The following is a 22333-nucleotide window of genomic DNA, read 5'->3' on the forward strand; positions in this document are numbered from 1 at the left end:
TCTTCTCTCCACCTAGCTCTGTCTCACTGGACCAGATTTGTGATGTCCCCATGAACTTCCAACTTTGCAGTTTCTGATGCCGTCTCCTCCACTGCCCATCATGAAGGATTCTAGGTGGTGGGTGCCAAGGAGCTGGGGTCAGAGGGTGCCAGAGTCGTACTTTTGTTCTAGTGAAGAGGGACCAACCAGTGCAGCAAATTGATGTGGCCAAGGTCTAATTTGTAAAGGAGCTGAGATGAGACCCTGGATCTCTTGGTTCGTTCCCAGGGATCCTTCCATCGTTCAGGGAGCCAGTCTCCTTGGTAGACCTGATGTATAGAGTAACATCAGGAAGGCCGTCCCACACCCATCAGGGTTGTGCACCACCTCCATTAACAGTGACATTCTTTATTTCCTTCAAGTGCTGTACATGCCAGGGAGGCCTCCGTCCAGTTGTCACCAGGCATCTGCTGGTGACTGGAAACACTTTCTCGATGATGATTCTTAGGAGTGCTCACAAGAGGAAAGAGCAAGTCCCAAGAGGCCACAATGCTGCTGAGAGGGAGGACGACAGCGACGGCTCTTGCTTAGGTGTGTGTCATTTGCTCCTTAAACAGTAGAATGGGCTGTATTCACGCCTGCCCAGGACATTTGAGAGGTCCAAAGCAAGGGCATAAAAGGAGGCCCACATGCCGTGTGTCTAGATATTTGAACATCATAAGTCAAGCCAATAACTGTGAAATAAGGTTTGTTCTTCCCTTCTGCCTTAACAAATGTACCTTTATAACAACCTGGAAGGCTAGACTCTGATTTCACCTTGGATTCCTGGGACTTGGAGGGACATGGGGAGCCAGGCCTCAGCCCCCGTCCATGGTCTCTTCTTCCTTTCCCACCCCAGGGACTTGTCCTTTGGTGGAGGGGCTCCCCAGGCTAAGAGTCCAGCCTCCACTCAGCCTCACAGCCTAGGGACAAGGCTGAACAGGCTGGGGTGTGGGCCCTTTGGAATGGAAATTCCTGGGTTCTGGTACCTAGAGCACAGAGCAAAAGGAGAGCGTGGGCTCTGAGTGGCAGGTCCCAACAGCAAGGCTGTCGACAGCCCAGGTCCGGGGCAGACCCCTTGGCTCATGCCTCGAGTCCATCCCACCCATGAAGTAACTGCAGACTCAAGAGACTGCTGCACACCCGCTAATCCCCAACAGGGCCAGGACTTCATCCCTGGGCTGCCTGCCTGTCACCTGCTGATTCCTGTCACCATCTGCGGTCCCATTGCCACCATCTACCTGACAGATGGGAAATGCTACCAGCCACAGTCCATAAGCTGCTCCACCACAATTTGGATGGCAGTCACCTCGGGGAAATATGGAAGCCATGTCTGTGGGCCTCCTGCCCCAGGCCTCATCATTCAGCTCCCTTGACACCTTGAACCTGATCTAATCCCATGGCCTTGAGGATTGAAACAGTTCCCCGAGTTTGACCCCAGCCCCACGGAAGGCCCTCCTGCTCTGCATGAATGGCTTATGTAGTACCCTCCACTGCTCCATCCTGGCCCACCTTCAGGACTCCCCCCACCCTCCCCAGATAATCCCTCTCCTCTCGGCAGGACTCGGATGACATGTGTCACCTCCCTGACCCAGAACCAAGGGGGAAGCTCAGTTCTCCTACTAGTAAGTTGTGTGCACTGTGCTCCCTGGTGCCTAGCACTGGGTGGCACAGAGTGGCCGCTGAGTGGACGTGACAGGCTCCCTACAGGTCAGGAAGCTCGCCCTCATGGCTGAATCAGCCCCTTTTGAGAGAGAAGGGCAACAAAGAATTATTGCTGGTAAACACGCCGAATGACAGCCACTTCCTGGTTCCTCTTGAAACCCACGCCACTACCCTCCCGAGTGGAAAAGTCCCTTCCAAAGGCAGATGGCAGAAGCAGGTGGACTCTGGCCCAGTCCTAATTTCTCCCTGGAGCAGGGAAGGATGGCACCCCCTCAGTCTCCTCTGGATCCTGGAGTCAAACTAAAATGTCATTCTTCTTCCTCTCAATCCAGCAAATATGGAGCAGATCATGGGGACGGTGAGAGAGGGATGCCAGGAGACTAGACATGGAGTTTGCCTTGAGTCCCTGGAAAATTCAAGTAGAACAGGAGAGAAGGACTTAGAGTGCTCTGTGCCCTGCTAACAGGGCAGAGATTCTCTCCAGCTGTTTGTTCTGTGGTCCCCGGAGGGAAGGCCAGCCCTGCCCTGTCTCTGACCTCATCTCCCATAATCCTCTCCACTCCCTGATCACTGCACTCCAGCCCAGAGGCACCCTAGCTGCTCTGTGATCATGGCAGGCACGTTTGTTTGCTTGGGGACCTTGAATAGCCTGTTTCTCTCCTAAAATGCTTTTTCCCCCACACCTCAAGATCAACCTCTTCATCATCATATTTTTGCTCAAAAAACACCTTTTTTAATGAGATCCTCCCTCACCACCCTGCTTTAAAGTGCTGTCTTCCCCCACTCCCACCATTACTTCCAATCCAAGTCTGCATTTTCGCCTTTCTACAACAATCTTGGTAATTTATCTAGCATGCCTACTGTTCACTGTCCTCCCCCTCCCCTGCTAGGGTACTAGGTCTCAGGGGCAGTGGTCTTTATCTATGTTGTTCCCTAAAGCGTAGACCCGTGTTCATCAAATGGATGAATAAATGAATCTGGAGAAATGCTGAAAGATAGGCATTTTAAGTTTAAATTTTAAAACCTTCAAAGTGAAAGGTAGAGTTTATCCTTCTCTTCTCCTTGATGTGACTGGAAATGAGAATGTAATAGGGGGACTTGAGAGGGGTGGCAGGCGAGAGGGAAGCCCCTGAACTTCTGCTGCTCCAGGGTTTGCATGCTTGCTGCTGAAGGAGCTCCCCTCCCATCAACATGCACAGGCCAGAGAGGACCTCTGGCCTGTGACAGAGGGCTGTAGGTGACATTCCAAAGAAAGTGACCCAAGTGGTTTGTGACCTGTAGTGACCAGGTCAAATCCTTGTCTAGTGGTCTCTTGGCTGCTGGTTTCCCAGAGAAGTAAATTCCATCCTCCCATCTCCATGCAGTGGCTCTGTAATCTGAAATCCCCACCCCTTGACACACAAAATCCCAGAAATACACTAATAATGTTATTGAGCTATTTTCTATGCTGAGGTTTTCATATTGCACCTCTCTGCCATCATGCCTGGTGATTGACAGGGGGAACACACAGGTCATCAGTGGGTTTGAATGTAACTTGCAACTTTTTGTGTTTGAATGATTTGCTGTCCATATTCATAAACCCTTGTGCAGAGCTCAGCCCACGCAGAGCCAAGACACAGTGGTAGGTAGGGAGAGGGGTGTTTCTGGAGTTGAAGGTCAAATTAAAGGTCATCCCCCAAGTTATTTTCTAGCACAGCAGGTAAGGGCAAGGGGCATCTCCTATTCAAGCACCTCTGTGAGCCAAGGAGAAAGAAGGCACCTGTGGGTGGTCAAAGGGGAGATGAGATAGAGAATGGAAGGTGTGTGACCCTTTTACCCTCAGGCATCTAGGAAAGGTGCTTCCCAAGGTCTGGGAGAATGAGGCCAACTTCCAGTAATCAGCTCTGAAACTTGAGTCCTGCAGAAGGCAGAGCCTCCGGCATCAGACGACTCTGTCTGCAGCCAGGATCAGTCCTAAGGGCTTGCAAGAAGGGGCATCCCCAGCCGCTGTCACGTACCTGTGTTAGGTGCATGCAGCTGGAGGCTCAGACAGGGCAAGGACTGAGTCTTAAAAGAACAGAAGCGATTGGTGCCACTGAAGGATGAACATGGAGAAAACTGGCTCCATTCAGATCCATCTACCCGGACTACTCCCCTCTGGCTTCTCCTTAACCTCTCTGAGCCTGTTTCCTCCTCTGTAAGCCGGTGCTTCTCACATCTCTCCGGTTAGTGCTTGCGAGGGTGTGGCGCACGTCAGGCGCTCAGACATAGTGGTTGCTGCTGGGATTAGGAACCCCGGTCATTTGTGGGTGGAGTGCAGGCTCGGGCGTGGGGTTCCCCTGCCCCCTCCACGCAGGCAAACTGCTGACAGTGGCAAAGCCACGTTGCCATGTTTGGGGGGAAACTGCCTTGGTTTCGGGCTTAATGAGAAACTGGATGTTTGGGTTTGGTTTCGTCTGGGGCTTGGCAAGTGCGCGCGGCGGGTCTGCTCTCGCTCGCTGTGGCCGCCCGGGCAGGGTGAAGTCGGGGGGCTCTAGGACCTGGCCGCCGCGCTCGGACCGGCGGGCCCGGGGCGGCCGAGCGGGCCGGGGCTTGAATGGGAGGCCGGGGCGTCGCGGCGGGAGGCTCGCGCGGCCGTCGCCAGGCAACCGCCCTGACGCAACGCACCGAGGGCTGCCTTCAAAAAGAATAGTGCCGGGCGATCTTGGGCGCACGGGCGCAGTGAGGCGGGCGCGGAGAGCGCCGGGGACCTGGCGACGGCGCCACGGGCCTCGGGCGCCCGCAGGTGGGTTCGCGCGCGGCGACTTTCCCAGGGACGGTGACGGGGCTGTGGCGGCGGCGCGGGCTGGCAGTGGGCTCCACTCCCCCCAGGGCAGGCGGCGGGAGCAGCCGATCCCGCGGCCTGGAAGGGACACGCCCGCAGGAGCGCGGGGTGCGTCCCCACCTGTTCCCGTGGCAGCGAGGAGTGGGCAGCCACCGCTGGACTGCTGGCCCCTTCCGGGGCTAAGATCCTGGTGGAGATTAGGAGCCCGTGGTCTTGAGGGAGGGACCCCACTCTGGGAAGACGGCTGGTGACTCGGCTCCCACCCTGTCTCCTCTGTGGACTTCACCGGGGGCCCGGATGGAAGTTCCTGGCCCCAAGGATGCAATCCCTCCCCAGGAAGGGGCCCAGGGCCCTTGGGGAGGGTGCTCTAGGCCTGAGGCCAGGCTAGTTCAAGGGCCTGGGGAATTGAGCAGGTCAGTCCTGAAGGTGGGCACCTAGGGTCACCAGGACAAGGGGCCACAGATTGCATGGGGGGTGGGGGGGTCCCTTCAGCCAAGTCAGGAGGATTGCTGCTTCTTGAAGACCCCTTATTGCCTGTTCCAGTCTGGGGTACATGGGTCCTCCTGGAAGACCTAGAAGGTGGGGTGGCTCTAGATTGGTGGGTCCTGGCTGCTGTCTTCTGCCCACAGCAGGTCCTCCAAATCAAGTTTCCATAAACTGCCTGTCAGGTCCCCATCCACTGTGGTTCCAAAGCAGCTTCGGTTGGATGTCTCAGAGACAGTCCCGCCCCCTCCGGCGCCCCAGGCTCAGTAAGTGTGAGACAAAGCCCTGGGAAAGCCCAGTGGCCCAGCCTGTAGCCTGACCAAGTCTTTTGGATGGGAGCTCCTCCCAGCTGGTCTTAAAGGGGCGTGGCAAACAGCCAGGAGCACAAACTGCTGAGAACCTTTGGCATCCTTGGTCATTTGTCCTCCCAAGTCTTCCTTCTAGGGGACATTGTTATCCCCATTTTGTCAGAGGGAGTCTGAGAAGTTAAGTAACTCGGTGCAGCTCCTGTGGCTGGTGAGAGAGCAGAGAGATTCCTGTGCCTGGCCACCAGGGCTCCTGGAGCAGTGCTAGAAGGAAGGTCACTGTAGGAGACCCAAGGCCTCCGTGGCCCAGAGAGTGGGAAGGAGCCAGTCACAACCAGATGAAATGAGAGCCCTGTGGCTGGCGGTGCTTATAACCTAGGAAGGTCCCCACCATCTAAGGGAACCTTTAGAGCCAGCAAAGCCATTTCTTGTCTGAGGAGCTTAGAAGCCTTTGCCATCAGGCCTGGCCAGCCTCAGAAGTGTCCTCGCTCATGCCCCTTCTCCTTGCTGACCCACAGATGCCCAACTCCCTGCCCACTTTCTCCCGTCCTTCTTGTCCTCTTGATTACATGCATGGATTGTCACTAAATGACCAGTGCCCACTTCCATATCTACCAGCTTGGCCTCCCTCCAAGAGGACTGAAATCAATTACGGCAGTGCCTGTTTGCTGAGAAAAAGACCCACGGTGCCCCAGGCCCTCCCGTGAGGAGGAAAAGCGCTTGTCAGGCTGCTCACGCACTGGGGCAGGTGTGTGCTCTAGGTAAATCTTGCTGTTGGAAAACCCTGATGACCCAAGGGGAGCCCCCGGAATTCCCAAGCCCTCTGGGAGCCCAGCAGTGGCTCTTTGCTTGCCTGGGACATCGACCTGCTTGCAAAGGTAGAAGATAAACGATTATTTGATTGACAGGTGGGGGCTGGGGAGTCCTCATGTGCCCTCATGAATGTCCCTTACAAGTAACCGGTGGATGGCATTAAGCATGCCAGAACATCCTGGGGTTTGGATGGGGTGAAGGCAGGCCCACTCTGAAGCAGACCAGGGAAGGGTGAGATGGCTGAGAACAGGGGCCGGGTGGGGTTGAGAGAAGCGGGATGCGAGGGCAGGGAGGGGGAGACTGCAGGAAAGTGGCCGGTGAGTCTTGCTCATTGACAGGCACCTGTCGATTCTGAGCTGCCTTAGAGGCTGGAGCTGGAGGGAGTGAAGACTGGGATCTCAGATTTCCCTGGTTAGGCCAGTTGCCCTGCCCACTGAAGGCCAGGTCCTCCCCACCTGACCATTGACACTTCTCTCCTGAGAAGGAAGGAAAGTCCAGAGGAGGGAAGAGAGCAGGAGAGTCAGAGGCTTGCTGCCCCCAGTCCACCCCTTTCCTGCGGGCACTCCAGACCCTGCTGCTCACCCACAGCAAAGCTCCTCTGAGAGAGCAGTGCATCGGACAGGAGCCCCGACTCCGGTGGGCATGGGGGGCTTTCCTCTCGGGGGAGCTCTTTCTGGCATCAGGCCCCCTCATGCCAAAGCCCCTGCCGTGTGGAAGCTCCCTCGAGTTCTCTCTCTCCTGGGCTGAAGGCCTTGACCTGGCCCTCCCTTCCAGAGTTCCCAGGGTGCAGTCCAGTGTAGCCTCCTCCCCAGCAGCCTTGGCATAGACCCAAGAGGTGTCGGGGTTCAGCTGCTCTCGTGGGCTCATGGGCTGAGCTCCCTACCTCCCCGGAGAGGGCAGGGATTCCTTTCAGGGCATTCTGATCGGATGTGAAAGCGGGCAATGGATCCCAAGAGCTCCCTTATAGGGCTTGTCCCTGGGACCTGGAGGGCTGGCTCAAGCCAGAGCTCAGTTCTAGGTGGAAAGCAGGCATCAGTAGGCTCAGGCAGTGGCCTCCAAGGTGACCACGGCTCCAGGCGTCTTGAAGGTGGGGCATTTCCTCATTCCAGGAAGCCAGCAGAGTGGGAATGGCAGTGGAGGGTCAGAGGGCCCTCAGGGTGTTCAGTACCCAGGAATGTTCTGGATGAGGTCTGTACCAGCAAGGCTACTTAGGAACCTGCTTCTGACCCCACCCTACCCAGTCACCAGCAAGTAAAAAAATAACACCAGCCGCCTCTGTCCTCTGAGCTTTCAAGTGCTATGCCCCAGGGACACTGAGACAGGTAGGAACCAAGCTGAGCCTTCTGGGGAGCCGGCAGAGGCTGGAGACTGACTGTGTTGTCATCCTATTGTTTTGTGTATTTGGGAGCAGCTGCTGGAAACCGGGAGGAGGGTGAAGATGACCCTATTATCAGGTTGGAGAGAAAGCAAGCCGTAGAGGGAATTGTGCCACAAGTGCAGGCAGCCTGGAGACATCCATTTGCACACAGGTCCAGCAGGTTCAGACAGCTAGCTAGCTGGTCCTGGGGGTTTGGTGAAGTGCCAGCACTCTGTCTCCCAGTGCCTTGATCACCCCTCCCTGGAGGCCTTACTAGATCCTTCCACCTGCTCCTTCCAGGGTCAAGCTGTCCAGTAATTCGTTTGAGCAGTCAACACCTCGAACACCTCTATCTTCAAGAGACAGTCGCTTTGCTGATTACCAAATGCCTTGAGCTGCCCAGAGATAAAGATGGCTCGTACCTGCCTGAGTGGGGGCTTCATCTGGGAGGCTAGGGGAAGAGGGTCTCAATTTGAATGCCCCTGGGTTTCAGCTCACCCAGGGAAACCATTTAGAACATGTCCCATCAATAACTTTAGGATCAGTAATTTGCATGGTGCTGAGGACCCTCAGGCAGCGGCCCTGCCTGGAGGAACAGGGAGGGGTCAGGGCTGCCCAGGGGTGCAACTTGTGCAGCCCTGGTGCAGGCGGACTGCAAGACGGTGCTCTGCACACTCTGGAGTGCAGAAAGGCATTTGTGAACTTTAGTACTTTGGAAGCCTCTTACCACGTGACAGGCCCAGGGGAGTGCCAGCCAGGCACCATCCAGAGCAGACGGTGGCAGTCCCATTCCAGGTGTAGCTGTTAACACACCCCTCGCCTCCTGTGGTCCTCCCATTTCAGAGGTGAGCCACCTGAGGCCTATGGGGGTTGATTGACCAAGGTAATGGAACCAGCTGGTGGTGGGTCTGCCCCCAGCTCTGCCCCTTCCCTAGCCTGCTCCATGTCTTTCTGCTGTGTCTGATCCCTTCCACTGAGAACCCGAGGGTCAGTACTGGGGGTGGGAAATGCAGAGAATGGAGGGGTCCCCTTCACAAAAAATGCTTGACCACGCAAGGATGCCCAGGAGCTGCCTAAGGCAGCCTGTCCTTGTCCCAGCCAACTGCCACAGTGACCACAGGACTTTTCTAGCCAAAGATCACAGTAGCAGTGGGCATTAGGGCACAGAAAGGAGATATAGGGTGGCCTTTAAAGCAGTGTATGGAGAGGAAAGCAGAAGGCAGCTCAGGCAGTGGCTGCAGAAGCCCAGCCACATTCTCTCTCACTGACACCAGAGGGCCAGCGCCGTCACACAGCCCGTTCTCTGTCCTGCCTAGGGGGACTCAGGAAGATGTTCCCTCCACATTCCAGGTGGGCACAGCACTGCCCCTGCCACCCACCGCCGGCCACACTGCAACCCCACTGCATCCTTGGGTCCAGCCCCACCCAGACACCAGGAAGACCCTCCAGCTGCCCAGAGGTCAGCACACCCAGGCCCAGCATGGACGTGCAGGACTCCAGTCACACGGTGCCACTGCGCAGCCTCAGGAAATCCCTGCAGAGTGACTGGGCTTTGGAACCTGCACAGTAGGACAGACTCCCCCTTGAACTGGAGCTTGTGGATCTCGCTTATTTGAAGTTGGAGTCAGTTGTCCTGTGGATTCCAATAGGCCCAACTCCGCCTTTTCTGAGGGCTGAGACAAACGCCAGTTGGGAGACTCTGGTGGGCCACAGTGCCCTTCGCTGTGAAATGGTGCCTGAGCTTCAGTCAGCTGGGAGCTGTTTCCTGTTAGCGTAACCAGGACGCCCACTGAGCTGCCTTCTGCTTTCCTCTCCATAAACTGCTTTAAAGGCCACCCTATATCTCCATTCTGTGCCTTAATGCCCACTGCCACGGTGAATTTTGGCTAGAAAAGTCCTGTGGTCACCTGTGGCAGTTGGCTGGAACAAGGACAGGCTGCCTTAGGCAGCTCCTGGGCATCCTTGCCTGGTCAAGCATTTTTATGAAGGGGACCCCTCCATTCTCTGCATTTCCCACGGCCACTTCCCACCCCCAGAACTGACCCTCGGGTTCTCAGGCACCTCTCTTCCTGCCTGCCAGAGCAGCCCTTTCCCAGGGCCTTGGAGGGGATACCATAGAGACCGAGTCCCCCACAGCCCTACCTCCCTACAGCAGCCCTCTGCACGCTCCTGTCCTCTAGGGAGGCCGTAAATCAGATGTATGGCTCCCAGGAGTCAGGGCTTCTCTGGGCTGAAGGAAAGCCCAGCTCTTCCTTTCACTGGGCCAAAAAGGACAGGTCTCCACACCCCCAGCCTCTCCACAGGAGGCCTGTGCGTCAGCCCTGAGCCCAGGAGCAGAGCCATCAATTATTCAGCATTGACCTAGCACTTTGAATTCACAAAGGTCTTAACAAGTATTTTTATAGATTCTTTCCTCATAATGTCCCAGAGAGACCAAGCAAGGTTTCCCGTTTCCTAGACAATAGAAGCAGGGTTCAGCTTAGAGTCAGAAAATTCGAGTGCAAGCCGAGCCAGCCCCTCCAATGGAGCAGTGTGACCCTGAGCTAGTCTTGATAGTTTCTCTGGTTTGCAGTATCTCTGTGGTCTAGCTCTTGGAAAGTTCCTCTAGCCCAAGCCATGATGCCATGATATGTGGGAGAACAAAAAGTGTAAACTTCAGTGTGACTTAAAGATGTCCGTGATTGCTCTTGTTAAACCAGGTATGCAAATGGAAGCTTTGAACTCTGTGCAGAGGTGCAACCATTAGCACGGGATCCTGCAGACCAAGCCTCCCTGGGCAAATAACTCCAGGAGAACACGGGTAAGTGTTCTCTGCCCCTGCCCCTGGGTGCAGTTCTGGGACATGTTGGTGACCCCACTGCTGCTGTGGTGTGAGACCCTGAGTCTGTCAGGAAGGAGGGAGAGGTCATCGCAGGGAAACCACGGTTCCCAGAGCACAGCATCTCTCCTCAGAGGGGGTGAGGCTGCAGGCGCTTAAGCAGGGGAGCAGACTCCTCTCTCCCCCACCCAGCAGCAAGGCTGGGACCCCAGGTGGGAGATGCCCAGGGCTGTCCCAACAGGACCATACCCAAAGCTCCCTGCCCCCTCCCCAGCCTCCCCAGCCTCAGCCTACCTGGCTCCATGCTGGAGCTGCAGCCTCCTTCAGGAGAAAGGGTGGATTCTCAGGAGGCTTTGCCACAGGGAGGCCTGACCCAGGCAGCAGCCAGCCAGCTTAGGGGGAGCACCTAGGCTTGTCCTGGCAGGAAAGCACACACTTATGTGGGCATTCTGCCTCCATGCAGACCACCTGAGCCTTGAGCAAGACCCCAGGGGCACTGTCCTGCAGAAGCCTGCTAGCACCCCATGTCACCAACCACCAGCCCACCCGACCCAGACACACACCCTCAAGACAGCCACCCCCCCCAACTCACACACACACCAGGACAACCACCCCCCATTCACACACACCCTCAAGACAGCTACCCCCCCACTCATACACACCCTCAAGACAGCCACCCCCCACTCACACACACCAGGACAACCACCCCCCACTCACACACACACCAGGACAACCCCCCCAACTCACACACACACCAGGACAACCACCCCCCACTCACACACACACCAGGACAACCACCCCCCACTCACACACACACCAGGACAACCCCCCCAACTCACACACACACCAGGACAACCACCCCCCACTCACACACACACCAGGACAACCACCCCCCACTCACACACACACCAGGACAACCACCCCCCACTCACACACACACCAGGACAACCCCCCCAACTCACACACACACCAGGACAACCACCCCCCACTCACACACACCCTCAAGACAGCCACCCCCTACTCACACACACACCCTCAAGACAGCCACCCCCTACTCACACACACACCCTCAAGACAGCCACCCCCTACTCACACACACACCAGGACAACCCCCCCAACTCACACACACACCAGGACAACCACCCCCCACTCACACACACCCTCAAGACAGCCACCCCCTACTCACACACACACCCTCAAGACAGCCACCCCCTACTCACACACACACCCTCAAGACAGCCACCCCCCCCAACACACATACACACCAGGACAACCACCCCCCACTCACACACACCCTCAAGACAGCCACCCCCCTACTCACACACACACCCTCAAGACAGCCACCCCCACTCACACACACACCAGGACAACCACCCCCCACTCACACACCAGGACAACCACCCCCACTCACATACATGTCAACACAGTGAGCCCCATCACACACACACACACACACACAACTGGCGCCAGTCTGGACTCTGCCTGGTCTCTGTCCCCCATCTCAGGGGCTCCTAACACCAGCTCTGACCAAGAGCTGGAATGAAAATGAGCCTGGGAAGGGGAAAGATGCCTGGCACAGGGCCAGACTGGCCATGTCCCTCCTGCTTCCGTCACCATGGCAACTCTGAGGCAGAGGCAACGGGCTCTGGGCAGCTCCGGCTCCTGTCAGCAGCTCTGTGGGACGCGCAGGGCTGTGTGCCGTCCTCTCGTCCTCTCAGAGCAGAGGCGTCAGTCCCAGACTGACCTGCCGTGGGGGTGAAGGTGGGAGGTCAGCCCTGTCCCCACCTGGGGCTCTGCATGTACCATAAGCATGGGACCGAGTCGGAAACGCCCACCTGTCCCAGGCCTGCTCGCCCTCATCACCTGTGGACCCCTGGACCTGTCACCCCCCTGGGGAAAAGCAGCTGCCTCTTTAGAAAAGGGATGTGGCCAGAGCTGTGTCCTAGCCACCCTGGTCCCTGTCCCCACCCACCTTTCACCCCCGGGGCAGCTCTGTAGTTTTCAGAGGAGGAGCCTAGGCCTGATGGCTGGGGCCAGGGGGGCTCTCAGCCTCAGCCCTGAAGGCCTTTAAGTTCTCAGCTTTGAGGCCTGGGAAGCCTTGAGGCCCAGCCCAGGCCAGGCCCCGCCCCAGCCAGCCAGCTCTCCCTCTGTACCCTGCTCCGGCAGGTGCAGTGAGGAGCCACAGCTCCTTGCTTAGCAAGGCTGACGGATGGGGATTGCCACCACTCCCGCCCCGGGCCCCCGCCTGGCTTTAGCTCAGAGCAGTGAGCCGCACAAATGGTGTCCTGGCCTGGCCTGGCGTAAAGGCCAGACCAGCACTGAGGATATCCCATCCCCCAGCCCTGCCTTACTGAGAAAAGCCATATCTGCAGGGGCCTAAATCATGGTGTAGCCAGGTCTTCATTCTATAAACTTCCCGGAGGACCAAGTGCCGCTTGCCAGAGGGGCCCAGAGGGTGGTAGGCAGCCCTGACCAGATAGTATGTTCTGGAAAGCAGCCAGCATAGCAGCCCCCAGGAGTGTGGATGAGAGTGAGAGTCACTCAGGCCCTCACCCCAGTTTTCCCAGCTGCAGGGGGACCAGAACACCTGCCCTGCCTTCCCTACCTCGCCAGTGTGGTCCATAGTCACAGTCAGAGGACAGCACAGAGCCAGAACAGAGCTGGCCATCTCCAGGGACCACTGGATCCCAAAGGGTGTTTGTGACTTATTAGCACAAGTGGTAGACCGGGGGAGGGACGTCAGAGCCTCAGGCTCTGTCCTGGCCCCCAGTTCAGCCTTGCTGGATCCTGCCCTCCAAACTTACCTGGTCCCATGCCCTCACCATGCCATGTGCAATCTGAGTATCTCTGAGCCAGCTCCTCCTTGTCTCTGTGCCTTGGTTTACCCATTACATAATAAAGGATCATAGTACACGGTTTGCAGGGTCCTCATGTACAGGAGACGCTATTTCCTCAGTGCCTGGTACCTATGGATACCTATAAAACTAGCAGCTTGGCAGTGCTGTGAAAATATTCCTTAGCAGGACATTCACCAGGGCAGAATCTGAATTGCAGTTTGGGAGATAATTGTCATCATGACCAAGGAATCCCAGTGAGACATTCAAGGGGGATGTGGACAGAGCTCTCCCAGCTCTGGCACAGTGGATCCTCATTCCTGAGAGCCACCCTTGCAGTCTCAGAGTTCTGTATGAAGTCAGAATGACATGAGGTGTAAGTGTGTGAACACCGTCCCTGAACTAGTATAAGGTGACATTATTCTTCTTCCCGTGCTGGTGCTGGGGGACACAACACCATTCATATGTTCCTAATAATGACCCTTTTCCTGGGCAAGGTTCTCAGCCCCCTCACTATTGTTGATGGGAGCTTGGGTCTAAGTTTCCTACGGGAAATCCCCCATTTCCTCCCTGGATAATGGGGCTTCTAATAGGCTTAGTGGACTTCTTTTATGCTACAGAATAGGAACAAGGTGACCCCCGGAGGTTGTGGTTGATTGTGAGAACACCTGGGAAGCAGAGGGCTGCAGGAGCCAGGCTGACTAGATAAAGAGCAGAGTAGCCTACAGGAAGCAGAGAACAGCAGCAGGGACACCCGTGGGCATGCCCTCTCACGCTGGGACTGTCACTCTGCTGTGGAAGTCCAGGGGGTTGCTGCCCCAAAGAGACTGCTTTCCCAGGCTGGAGGCCCTCAGGCACTCTGACGCTAACCCAGTTCCCAGGCGTTTGGCTGCAGCCCAGTTGGGAAGGCTGCATGACCCAGAGCACAGGGACCCGTGGGTGGCACTTCTGAAAGAGGGAGCAGAACGGGTTTAAGTTTATGCAGATGGAATATGGGTAGCCTGTCACTGACCGTCACCTAGGAAACATACCTACTAGGAATGTAGGTGGATTCGGCGAAATTTCATTCAGAGGACAGTGACCCTATGGGTCTCAACTGCAGGTGCCAACGCCCTCGGGACTTGTGGGGATGTGAGAGAAGGAAGCCTTTTGGGCTGTCACAATGTTTTGGGACGTTGCTTAGTTCTCAATGACATACGTGGCCTCTCCAAGGGAGTGGGCTGCTCCCCCGACTCCAGCCCTCAGGCTCCTGAGCACCAGCAACAGAAAGCAGCAGGACGACAAGGCTGTCGGCGCTCGGAGACTGGCAGGAAGCAGAGACTCACAGGAGCAAGCAGGCAGAGCCCGGGCAGCTCCGGGACAGCGGGGAGGCCCTGCAGCAGCACTCCGGCAGGGGCAGCTGGCTCCTTCCCCCACCCAGCACTTATGAATCCCAACCATCCATTCACGGGGCCCCACACAGGCCAAATTCAGATCCTGGGCCCGAGCCTCTGATTGGCTGAGCTTAAGTCACATGCTCGCACCTGGTTGCCAGGGCCTGGGCGGGGGAGGAGGGAGAATCTGGTCCTCTGATCCCAGAGAACAAATGAGAAGGGCGCCTGCCTGCTGTCTTGCACAAAGTGGGGGCTTCCCACAAACAAGAAAGGAGGGAGGCTGGGAACGGCAGACAAACAGGCCGACCAAGGCCAAACACCAACAGAGACCCACACGCCGCACCCTTCTCCAGCGCCCACTCAGGCCAGGCAGCTGTACCTGTCAGAAGCCCCGCTCCAAGGAGCTCTGCCCAAGAGGAGGCTTGGAAAGCTGTGTAGCCAAAGTCTGGCGGGGTGGCTTCTGACGGACCTGAGGGAGGCCTTCAAACCATCCTGTGTGCTGGCTTCGTGTGCCAGCAGACCCTCTCTGTGTGGGAGCAAGAGGGCTCCAGTACCCAGGCTGGCTGGGAAAGGCCGGCTTCTGGGTAGGTCTGGCAGGAAAACTTCAGAAAGGCTCTGATTGGCCCAGTAGAGTCATGTGACCTCCTGCCCCCAGGTGAGAGGGGAGCTCAGGGCCACAGGTACCACAGGGACAGACTCCCCACAGTAAGGGAGAATGCTTTTTCCAGAGGGAGAAGGAAGGTGCTGGGTAGAAATGTCCTCACAGATGTCAGGTGACAAGTAGGTCCTCTCTGGCTATAGTTCAAAGTCCTGGGATTTGGCACAAGCTAAATCAGGTTCTTCCTGCTTTGTCCCAGGAGCCGGGCCTGCATACCTGTGTCCAGGCACACCTGTGTCCAGGCACTCCTCGGCCAGGGAAGGGAGGTGTGTGTGGCCTCTCATGAGGACAGGTGGTGGAAGTACTGTCACAGAAGCCCGGGGCCCCTCTGGTCCTCTGGGCCCATCCAAGCTGGCTTACTGTGAGCAGCACAGGCTGCGGCAAGAGGCAGAGGCGTGCTCTATGTGCCCGTTCATTCCATGTCTAAAGACAGCAGCATCTCACAAGTGCCAGAGGACCAGGATAAAAGGCCTGCCTTTGCCCTCATGAACTTGAGTCTGGTAGAAGGGACCATCAAGAAAGTGCCTGGTGTAAATGGGAGGGTTTAACAGGGACGGGAAGCCCAGTTCGGGTCAGGGTCTCACATCCCAGCCTCGCCACTTACTAGCTCTGTGACCATGGGCAAGGTACCAAAGCCGTCTGCGCCTCAGTCTCTCCACCTGGAACATGAGGATGATGGCAATCTTCACGCGTGTGAGCCCTAACTGTGCCTGAACATGTGAAGCTTTCCGAGTGCCTGCTGGTGTGGTTGCTCCAAGTGTTAGCTCATGTGTGATGGTGTCACTGTTTCCCTCACGTGCTCTCGTTGCCGGGCACACACAGCCAGCCCGGGAAAACAGAGGGAAGGAGAAATGCCTGAGGACTGAGGCGGAGGAGGGAAAGAAGGGCTTCTGGGCTGTACAAGTTGCAGGCAGAGGAGCGAACTTGGGGTTCTGTGGGGCAGGAGAGTCGAGGGGTTAAAAAGACTGTGCACCCTGCAGAAGAAACAAATAGTTCCGGAGAAGCCTCTGTGCGGGGAGAGCAGGCTGAGCCCGGGAGCATCAGTCAGCAGCCCCCGTAGCCTTCCCTGCCCAGGAAGCCCATCAGGAAGTGGGTTCCAGGGTTTTCCAGGTGAGCAGGTGAGGTCATAATGAGACAAGGTGTTGGCCGCCTGGCAGGGCTGCACCCACCTGGCTCCTGGGGCAGCTGGGGATTAGCTCATGGCTGGCGAATCCTGCTTCATGGGCCAGGAAGCCTGGAAGCACATCTGAACCACAGTCATCCCAAGCCCTGGCATGTTGCTGGGGCAGGAAGGCTGTGTATCCCCAAGGCTTGTCCTCGCTGCCAACCAGTGGCCTGGCTGGTGGGCATGCCTGGGCCTCATGGATTATGGGGTCTTGGGATCTCATCTTGTCTTCCAAGACTCCCGAGCCCCAGATCTAGTGGTGTCCAGTGTCCTCTGCTTTGTGCTCCCTGGGCCTAAGCCCCAGGAGTCGAGACAGACTTCTGCTGCCCACCAAGCCCAAGAGGTGTCCAGAGCTGCCTCCAATCCCCACCCGATGGCCTTCCCCACTAGTACAGGACATGTCAGCTCAGTGCCCACTAAGTGGTCAGTGGACAACAAACCCTTCTGCTAGCACCTTCCTGGGCCTGTGTGGGTGACATTCCAGCTTAGCTCCTGTGCCCAGCTGAAAGGGAGGGAGGAATCCCCGCTGGGCCTTTTCAGGCACCAGGGTGAGCCCCAAGCAGGTGGGATCCCTGGGACACTGCCCGGTGGCTCTGAAACAGCCTTGCTGAGCAGGAGCTCTTTGGGTGAGTGTGGCCTTTCTTCTGTGCCCAGCCTTTGCGCGCACACAAGGCACCACCAACTGCAGAGCACAGGCTGGGAAAGATTGAACCCGGGTCCTCCTCCTGTTAGCAGTTGTGCTGGAACCAGGACCAGGCCTGCAGCCCAGCCTCAGTCTCTGGCGTGGAGAGCAGGCTGTTACACCTGGGTCCCTCCAGCACCTGGAGCTGGGGGTGGGAGGGAGCAGTGCAGGGTGGTGTTCTCGCAGGCTCTTTTTCTCCCTTCCAAGGCAAACCTGCTCTTCACTCTTCCAGATCTCCTGAGATCAAAACTGGGGGAGGCAGGGCCAATGGAGGGCATCCGTGGGCTTCCAGGAAGGATGTAAAGATACAGAAATGGGCTCAGGACACCCAGCATTTCAAGGACCGACCAGATGACTGCTCAAGGCAGGGACAGGGGTGATGTGACTGATGTGACACCCATGGTTGCACCATCCTAATAATATTTTTTAAAGTGTAACTTTGTCTAGGGCTTACTGTACACCAGGGGCATGCTCTATCACCTCTGTCACCCCATGAAATCCTGGCCATGACCTACAAAGTGGATATTGTTATCCCCTTCATGGGCATGGGACCCAGGGGGCACACAGGGACCCCACTTGGGTTAATGTTCTGTTGTCACCATCCTGAAATTCTTAGGACTTTTTTTTAAAGAAGAGACCCAGCCCTGAGCCCTACAGATTGTGCAGCTGGTCCTGGTTGAGCCCACTCCTCAGAAGAGGACTCAGAGGCAAGGGATGATCATGAATCGATGGCCCATATCACAGAACTGGTGGCTGTCCTTGAGCTCTGACCCCAAAGCCCACATGCTCCAGGGTAGAAAGAGGCTGACCACCATCACACAGCTCATGCCCAGGCCCCCAGCTGGCACCTGCCTGGAGGAGGGCACTTCACCTCTCCTAAGTGCCTCCCATACCCCCCGTGTGAAATGGGTGCTCCCACCTGCCTTTTGGGTTTGGGTGAGACTGGCGTGAGCCAAGGGGCACCCAGGTGCCACACCATGAGGCTCACCCTCAGTGGACTGAAAACCTCTTGTTAAAGTACACTCCCTACACTATGAAGTCACACAGAGTCTCAGACTCTCAGTGGTTCCAGGCCCCAGAGGAACCCCTTACCTAAGGGGGAAGGACACAGCCCCTACAGAGGGAGGGCACAGCCTCCTACTGTGTTATCTCTCACCAGTTCTGTGATATGGGAATGTGGCTCCATGATCATCCCCTGCCTCTGAGTCCTCTTCTGAGGAGTGGGCACAACCAGGACCCAGGTGGGGAGGGCACAGCTCATCAGTCTGTCTGTAGACTGGACCTTCTCCAGAAAACTCTTCTGGCTCTAATGAGAGCTCCTCTTCTGTGGGAAGGAGGCCCTGTGGGATTCAGCCACCCAGGTGCACTCAGAAGAGATTCTGGGCCCTCAGCAAACAGGCAGAGGGCAGGCACCTGGGTGGGGCCCCAGAAAGCAGCTCCCAGCCTTCAGACTTGGAGAGAGCCTGGGAAGGCTGTGTCATGAGAAAGTGCACAGCAAGCCCCATTCCTGTGTTCTTGGAGCACGCTAAGATTTAGAGAGCACCTATGACCCTCGTCCTGCCCATCCCCAAGAGCCCAGGAGATTGGCAGAACACCTCATTTTGAGCATAGGAAACTGAGGCTTGGCAGGCCCCATGGGGCCTAGGACCAGAATCTGATCCCAGGTCTGGTGTCTCTAAAGGAGACCAGCAGCTCTCCGTCCTGACTGCACCCTTGTATCTGATCCTCAGGTCACCTGGGAGCCTAAGAACGGGCTGCTCTCTGAGTCCTGGGCCCACATCAAGGGAATCAGAACCCCTGGAAGTCCATCTGTGTTGCCCAGGTTCCCAGGGGACTTTCACTTGCCCAGAGCAGCGCAGGAGGTGAAGCTGAGTTCCTCTGCTCTCAGTGGGGGTGGCATGCTCTTCCTCATTCCCCAGGGATGCCCCCCACTCCCGCAGGGGCAGGCTCAGAGTAGGGGAGCGTCCTCTGTCCTCCAGCCAGACCTCCCTGGCAGGCTGGGCCCGAAGGGTGGTCCAGAACAGAAGCTCTGCTGTCTGTCTTCCCGAGCATTTCCGTGTGTCAGGAGGAAATCCATGACCTGCCTGGGCAGCCCAGCCTGCCAGTGGCCTCCCCATCCCAGATCTGCTCCCCTCAGTCCTCATCTCAGCCCGCCCAGTTCCCACACTCCAAGCAGGCATCACGATGATGATTTGCTTTCTACTTTCGGCAGGGATTTTAAAAGCACACACATCAACAAGCATCTCTCTCCCTTTCCGTCCATTTTCATCCCAGGGTGGTGTGTGCACCAGGCTTCTGGGCATCTTGATTTTTCTTTTAGCCTGATCTTGGACATTGCTCTGCATCAGTTCATTAGTTTTTACACCTGCATGGCCTCAGCACAGATTTTGAAAACTAGCCCTGAAAGCCAAGTTCAAGTCACACATCTCCCGCTCGGATCGGCCTGTGTCTACCCTTGCTCATTCCCCGAACACACAGGCACACCAGAAGGCTGGTGTCTAACTATAACCTACCCACCCTGGCACGATGGGGTCAGAGCCTTGGCTTATATCCCGCACTAGGTCCTGGAGGCCAACTCAGGTGGCAGCTGGAGCCTGGCGGAGGTGGCGCTGCTGTGTGGGCACTTTAGGTAAACCTGAGAGCCACCGTCCTGGAAGGCTGAGTCACTAGCTTCCTTCAGCTTCACCGTCCAGCTTCCCCTGTGCAGCTGCAGACTTATTTGCGTCCTCTCTGAGGGGGTGAGGTCAGGCGGTGGTGGAGGAAGCTGAGGGTGGAGGAAGCCGGCCCTGTGCTCAGGGAGGGGTGCCGAGGGCAGCAGCTCCTGCACGGTGCAGGCACACCTGAGTCTGCGTGGGGCTCCACTGGCCTGGCAGCTGGCTCTGGGGACCCTCAGGCAGCTGTCACTGAGAGGGGAGACCTGTGCCCTCAGATTCAAGTGACTGGTCTTGTCTCCCTGCGGGAGTTCTGTCTCAGTGCGGCGTTTAGCCTCTTAGGGATTTGGGGTCCTCCCATGTCAAATGGGGACACAAACTAATCTCCCCAGACTTGCTGTGAGGATTAAGTGAGATAACACGGGGGTGGGGGGATTGTAGTGCTGCCCAATTTGTTCAGCTTCTCTGCACCAACTTAAAGTGGTCGTCTCACCTCTAGTCCTGGACTAGCAAGCGGAAGCCCTGTCACTGGACCTCTCTGAGCCTCCTTCCCCTCCTGGAGTGTGGACGTGCCTCCACCCAGCAGCTGGGGAGGGGTCAGACTGACAGTGTTCTCATTCTTCCTGCAGGGCCCGCACCACCTGCCTTTCCTGGGGAGGGTGAGCTTCTGGCCCGTCTCTGCTCTGCGCACACCTTCGGGACAGACAGATCTCCTTGGCAAAGGCTGCCCCTGAAGAATCCTGCCAGTGCTTGTCTGTTCCTGCCTTCTGCGAAGCATGGCACCCACAGGCTTCTGGGACGAATCGTAGACCTCGAACCCCCGCAGCTGCTCTGAAAGGCCCTCCCTGGGGCTCAGCCCACGGTCCCTCAGCTCCGGGTGCCGCCCGGCCTCTGCAATGCCTTCTGGAGGCACGGCCCCAGCTGGATGAGGCCCTTCCAGAGCAGGACCCAGCCTCATCGCCCAGCAAGCCTCCCACACAGCCCCTCGCCAGCTGCCAGGTCTGGCTGCCAGGGCAGACTGCAGAATGTCTGTGCCCGAGATCCAAGTGGAGGAAGTGGGTGAGGAAGAGGGGCTGGCAGGGGCCGCCTCGCCTCCTGATGACCACCTCCGGAGCCTGAAGGCCCTCACCGAGAAGCTGAGGCTGGAGACCCGCAGGCCCTCCTACCTGGAATGGCAGGCCAGGCTGGAGGAGCAGACGTGGCCCTTCCAGAAGACGGCCACCGAGGAGAGCTTGGAGCAGGGAGAGTGTGGGGGCGGGGAGCCCCTGCTGCCCCCAAGGGAGCCCAGAGAGCACCCCCCGCCTGCCGGGAGCACCAGCCAGGGCGACAGGTCCCCTGGCAAGCTGGAAGGCTTCCAGAGTATCGATGAGGCTATAACCTGGCTCAGGAAGGAACTGGTGAGTGGCTGCCCCCACAGAAGTCCCCAGAAAAGAGAGGATGTCATTCTTTGTCTCTGTGTGTCCCTCTGTTTCTCTCTGTTTCTATCTCCTCTCCCCCATCATGTGTTGGACCTCCCATCTTAATAGACCCACCACTTGCACATCTGTAATCTTCCTATTTGACAAAGGAAGATCTTATTTCTCTGGTTGCATGGGGCTGTGTCAATCAGCCATTAATCCTGGACATTGTGGAGGAATCAAGCTGTGTCCATGAGGATCCGAGCCCATGTTAGGGTATCTGTACCCTTCCCCCGACTGGCAGAGCCTCGCTGTCCTGCCTGGACTGCTAAGTGGGTGCCTGGAGCTTACCTGCCCTCTGAAGCCCCCTCCCCTGCCATCTGTCCCAGCTGCCCACACCTCCTATGACCACTCACTTACCAAGACAGTGGTTGCTCTCCCTCCCCGAGTGCTACTGTTGGGTTGCATGGCAGGCTACCTGGGGTGGACTGACTACAGGAGGGGCCCTGGGTCTGGGGGTTGTCCTGTGCAAGGAACGGCTGTGAGTACTGAGGCCCAGCGTGTAAAGTGCTGTATTGATGACGTGTGGTGTGCAGGAGCTGCCAAGGGATGTGCGCCTGATCATGTGTGGGGTAGAGGCTTGGTGAGGAGGCTGAATAGGAGCTTGCCCAGAGGTTGAGGCAGGGACGGTTTCCGGGTGGATTGAGTGTAAGCAAAGAGCCCTTTGCTTAGCCCTTTTCCTGCCCCTGGGCAAAACAGATTTCCAGTGGGAATCTCACGGTGTGCAGTGAATCTCAGCCTGAGAAACCGGGTGAGGGTGCAGAGCTGGGTGCTGCCTTCCCCCAGGGAAGAATCACCGGTCCCAGCACAGTGGCTTCTCAACATGGCAGGCATGAGTCTAAGCCTCCCCAAGCTCTCAACCCCTGTCCTCCTGTCTCTGAGGCCCAGGTAGCACCTGCCAGGTCCAGCCATCTGGCCCCAGGGAGCCAGGAGTCTAGGTCCAGCCACCATCCAGAGTCACTAGTAATTCCCAGGGCAACAAGGCCTACAGAGGCCCACTCAGTTTGCTTTGCAGAATCCTGAAAACCAGAATCCTGTGGGGCCTGGAATGCATTATGGACTAAAATGCATGAACTGGGGTTTGGGATGGTAAGGGACTCTGGGACTCAGGTATCAGATGGATCAGGGACTGTTTTGGTCTCAGTCCTTGATGCTGAGAATGCTGCTCAGGACCCAGGGTTCTGTTACGTGTGATTAACCGGTAACTGGAGTGTGCGTGGCTCTTGGCTTTCGTGGAAGATAAGGCACCTG

The 22333-nt window shown here is 57.1% G+C and overlaps 2 protein-coding genes across 9 annotated transcripts in view; one reads left to right on the top strand and one right to left on the bottom strand.

Annotated features, from left to right (window-relative positions):
* Positions 1–371: 371 nt before the first annotated feature.
* LOC144370654 (uncharacterized) lies at positions 372–20583 on the bottom strand. Its single transcript, XM_078031368.1, has 3 exons — positions 20413–20583; positions 3681–4853; positions 372–2089 (listed from the first exon to the last, which is right to left on the bottom strand). The coding sequence occupies exons 1-2, from the start codon at positions 20581–20583 to the stop codon at positions 3924–3926; spliced, it is 1101 nt and encodes a 366-aa protein (XP_077887494.1). The 3' UTR covers positions 372–2089; positions 3681–3923.
* Fam167a (family with sequence similarity 167 member A) overlaps positions 3745–22333 on the top strand; it is a 31502-nt gene continuing 12913 nt past the window's right edge. Inside the window, exons 1-4 of one of the 8 annotated variants that reach the window (XM_040292117.2) lie at positions 3959–4447; positions 5893–6022; positions 10144–10244; positions 20255–21022. In XM_040292117.2, the coding sequence (XP_040148051.2) occupies positions 20651–21022 (372 nt within the window). In that variant the 5' untranslated portion in view covers positions 3959–4447; positions 5893–6022; positions 10144–10244; positions 20255–20650. The other 7 variants (XM_078030781.1, XM_078030779.1, XM_078030783.1 and 4 more) reach the window with 7 other exon arrangements.

Source organism: Ictidomys tridecemlineatus, chromosome 14, assembly GCF_052094955.1.
Source record: "Ictidomys tridecemlineatus isolate mIctTri1 chromosome 14, mIctTri1.hap1, whole genome shotgun sequence".
In the NCBI taxonomy this organism is placed as follows: domain Eukaryota; kingdom Metazoa; phylum Chordata; class Mammalia; order Rodentia; family Sciuridae; genus Ictidomys; species Ictidomys tridecemlineatus.

Bases quoted from the DNA above. Each gene is read 5' to 3' on its own strand.
- LOC144370654 (XM_078031368.1), bottom strand. From the start codon at position 20,583: ATGAGGCTGGGTCCTGCTCTGGAAGGGCCTCATCCAGCTGGGGCCGTG. The intron at 4,854-20,412 runs GTGGGTGCCATG...CCTCAGGCCTAG, and splicing joins ACGATTCGTCCCAGAAGCCT to AGCACCCTCCCCAAGGGCCC.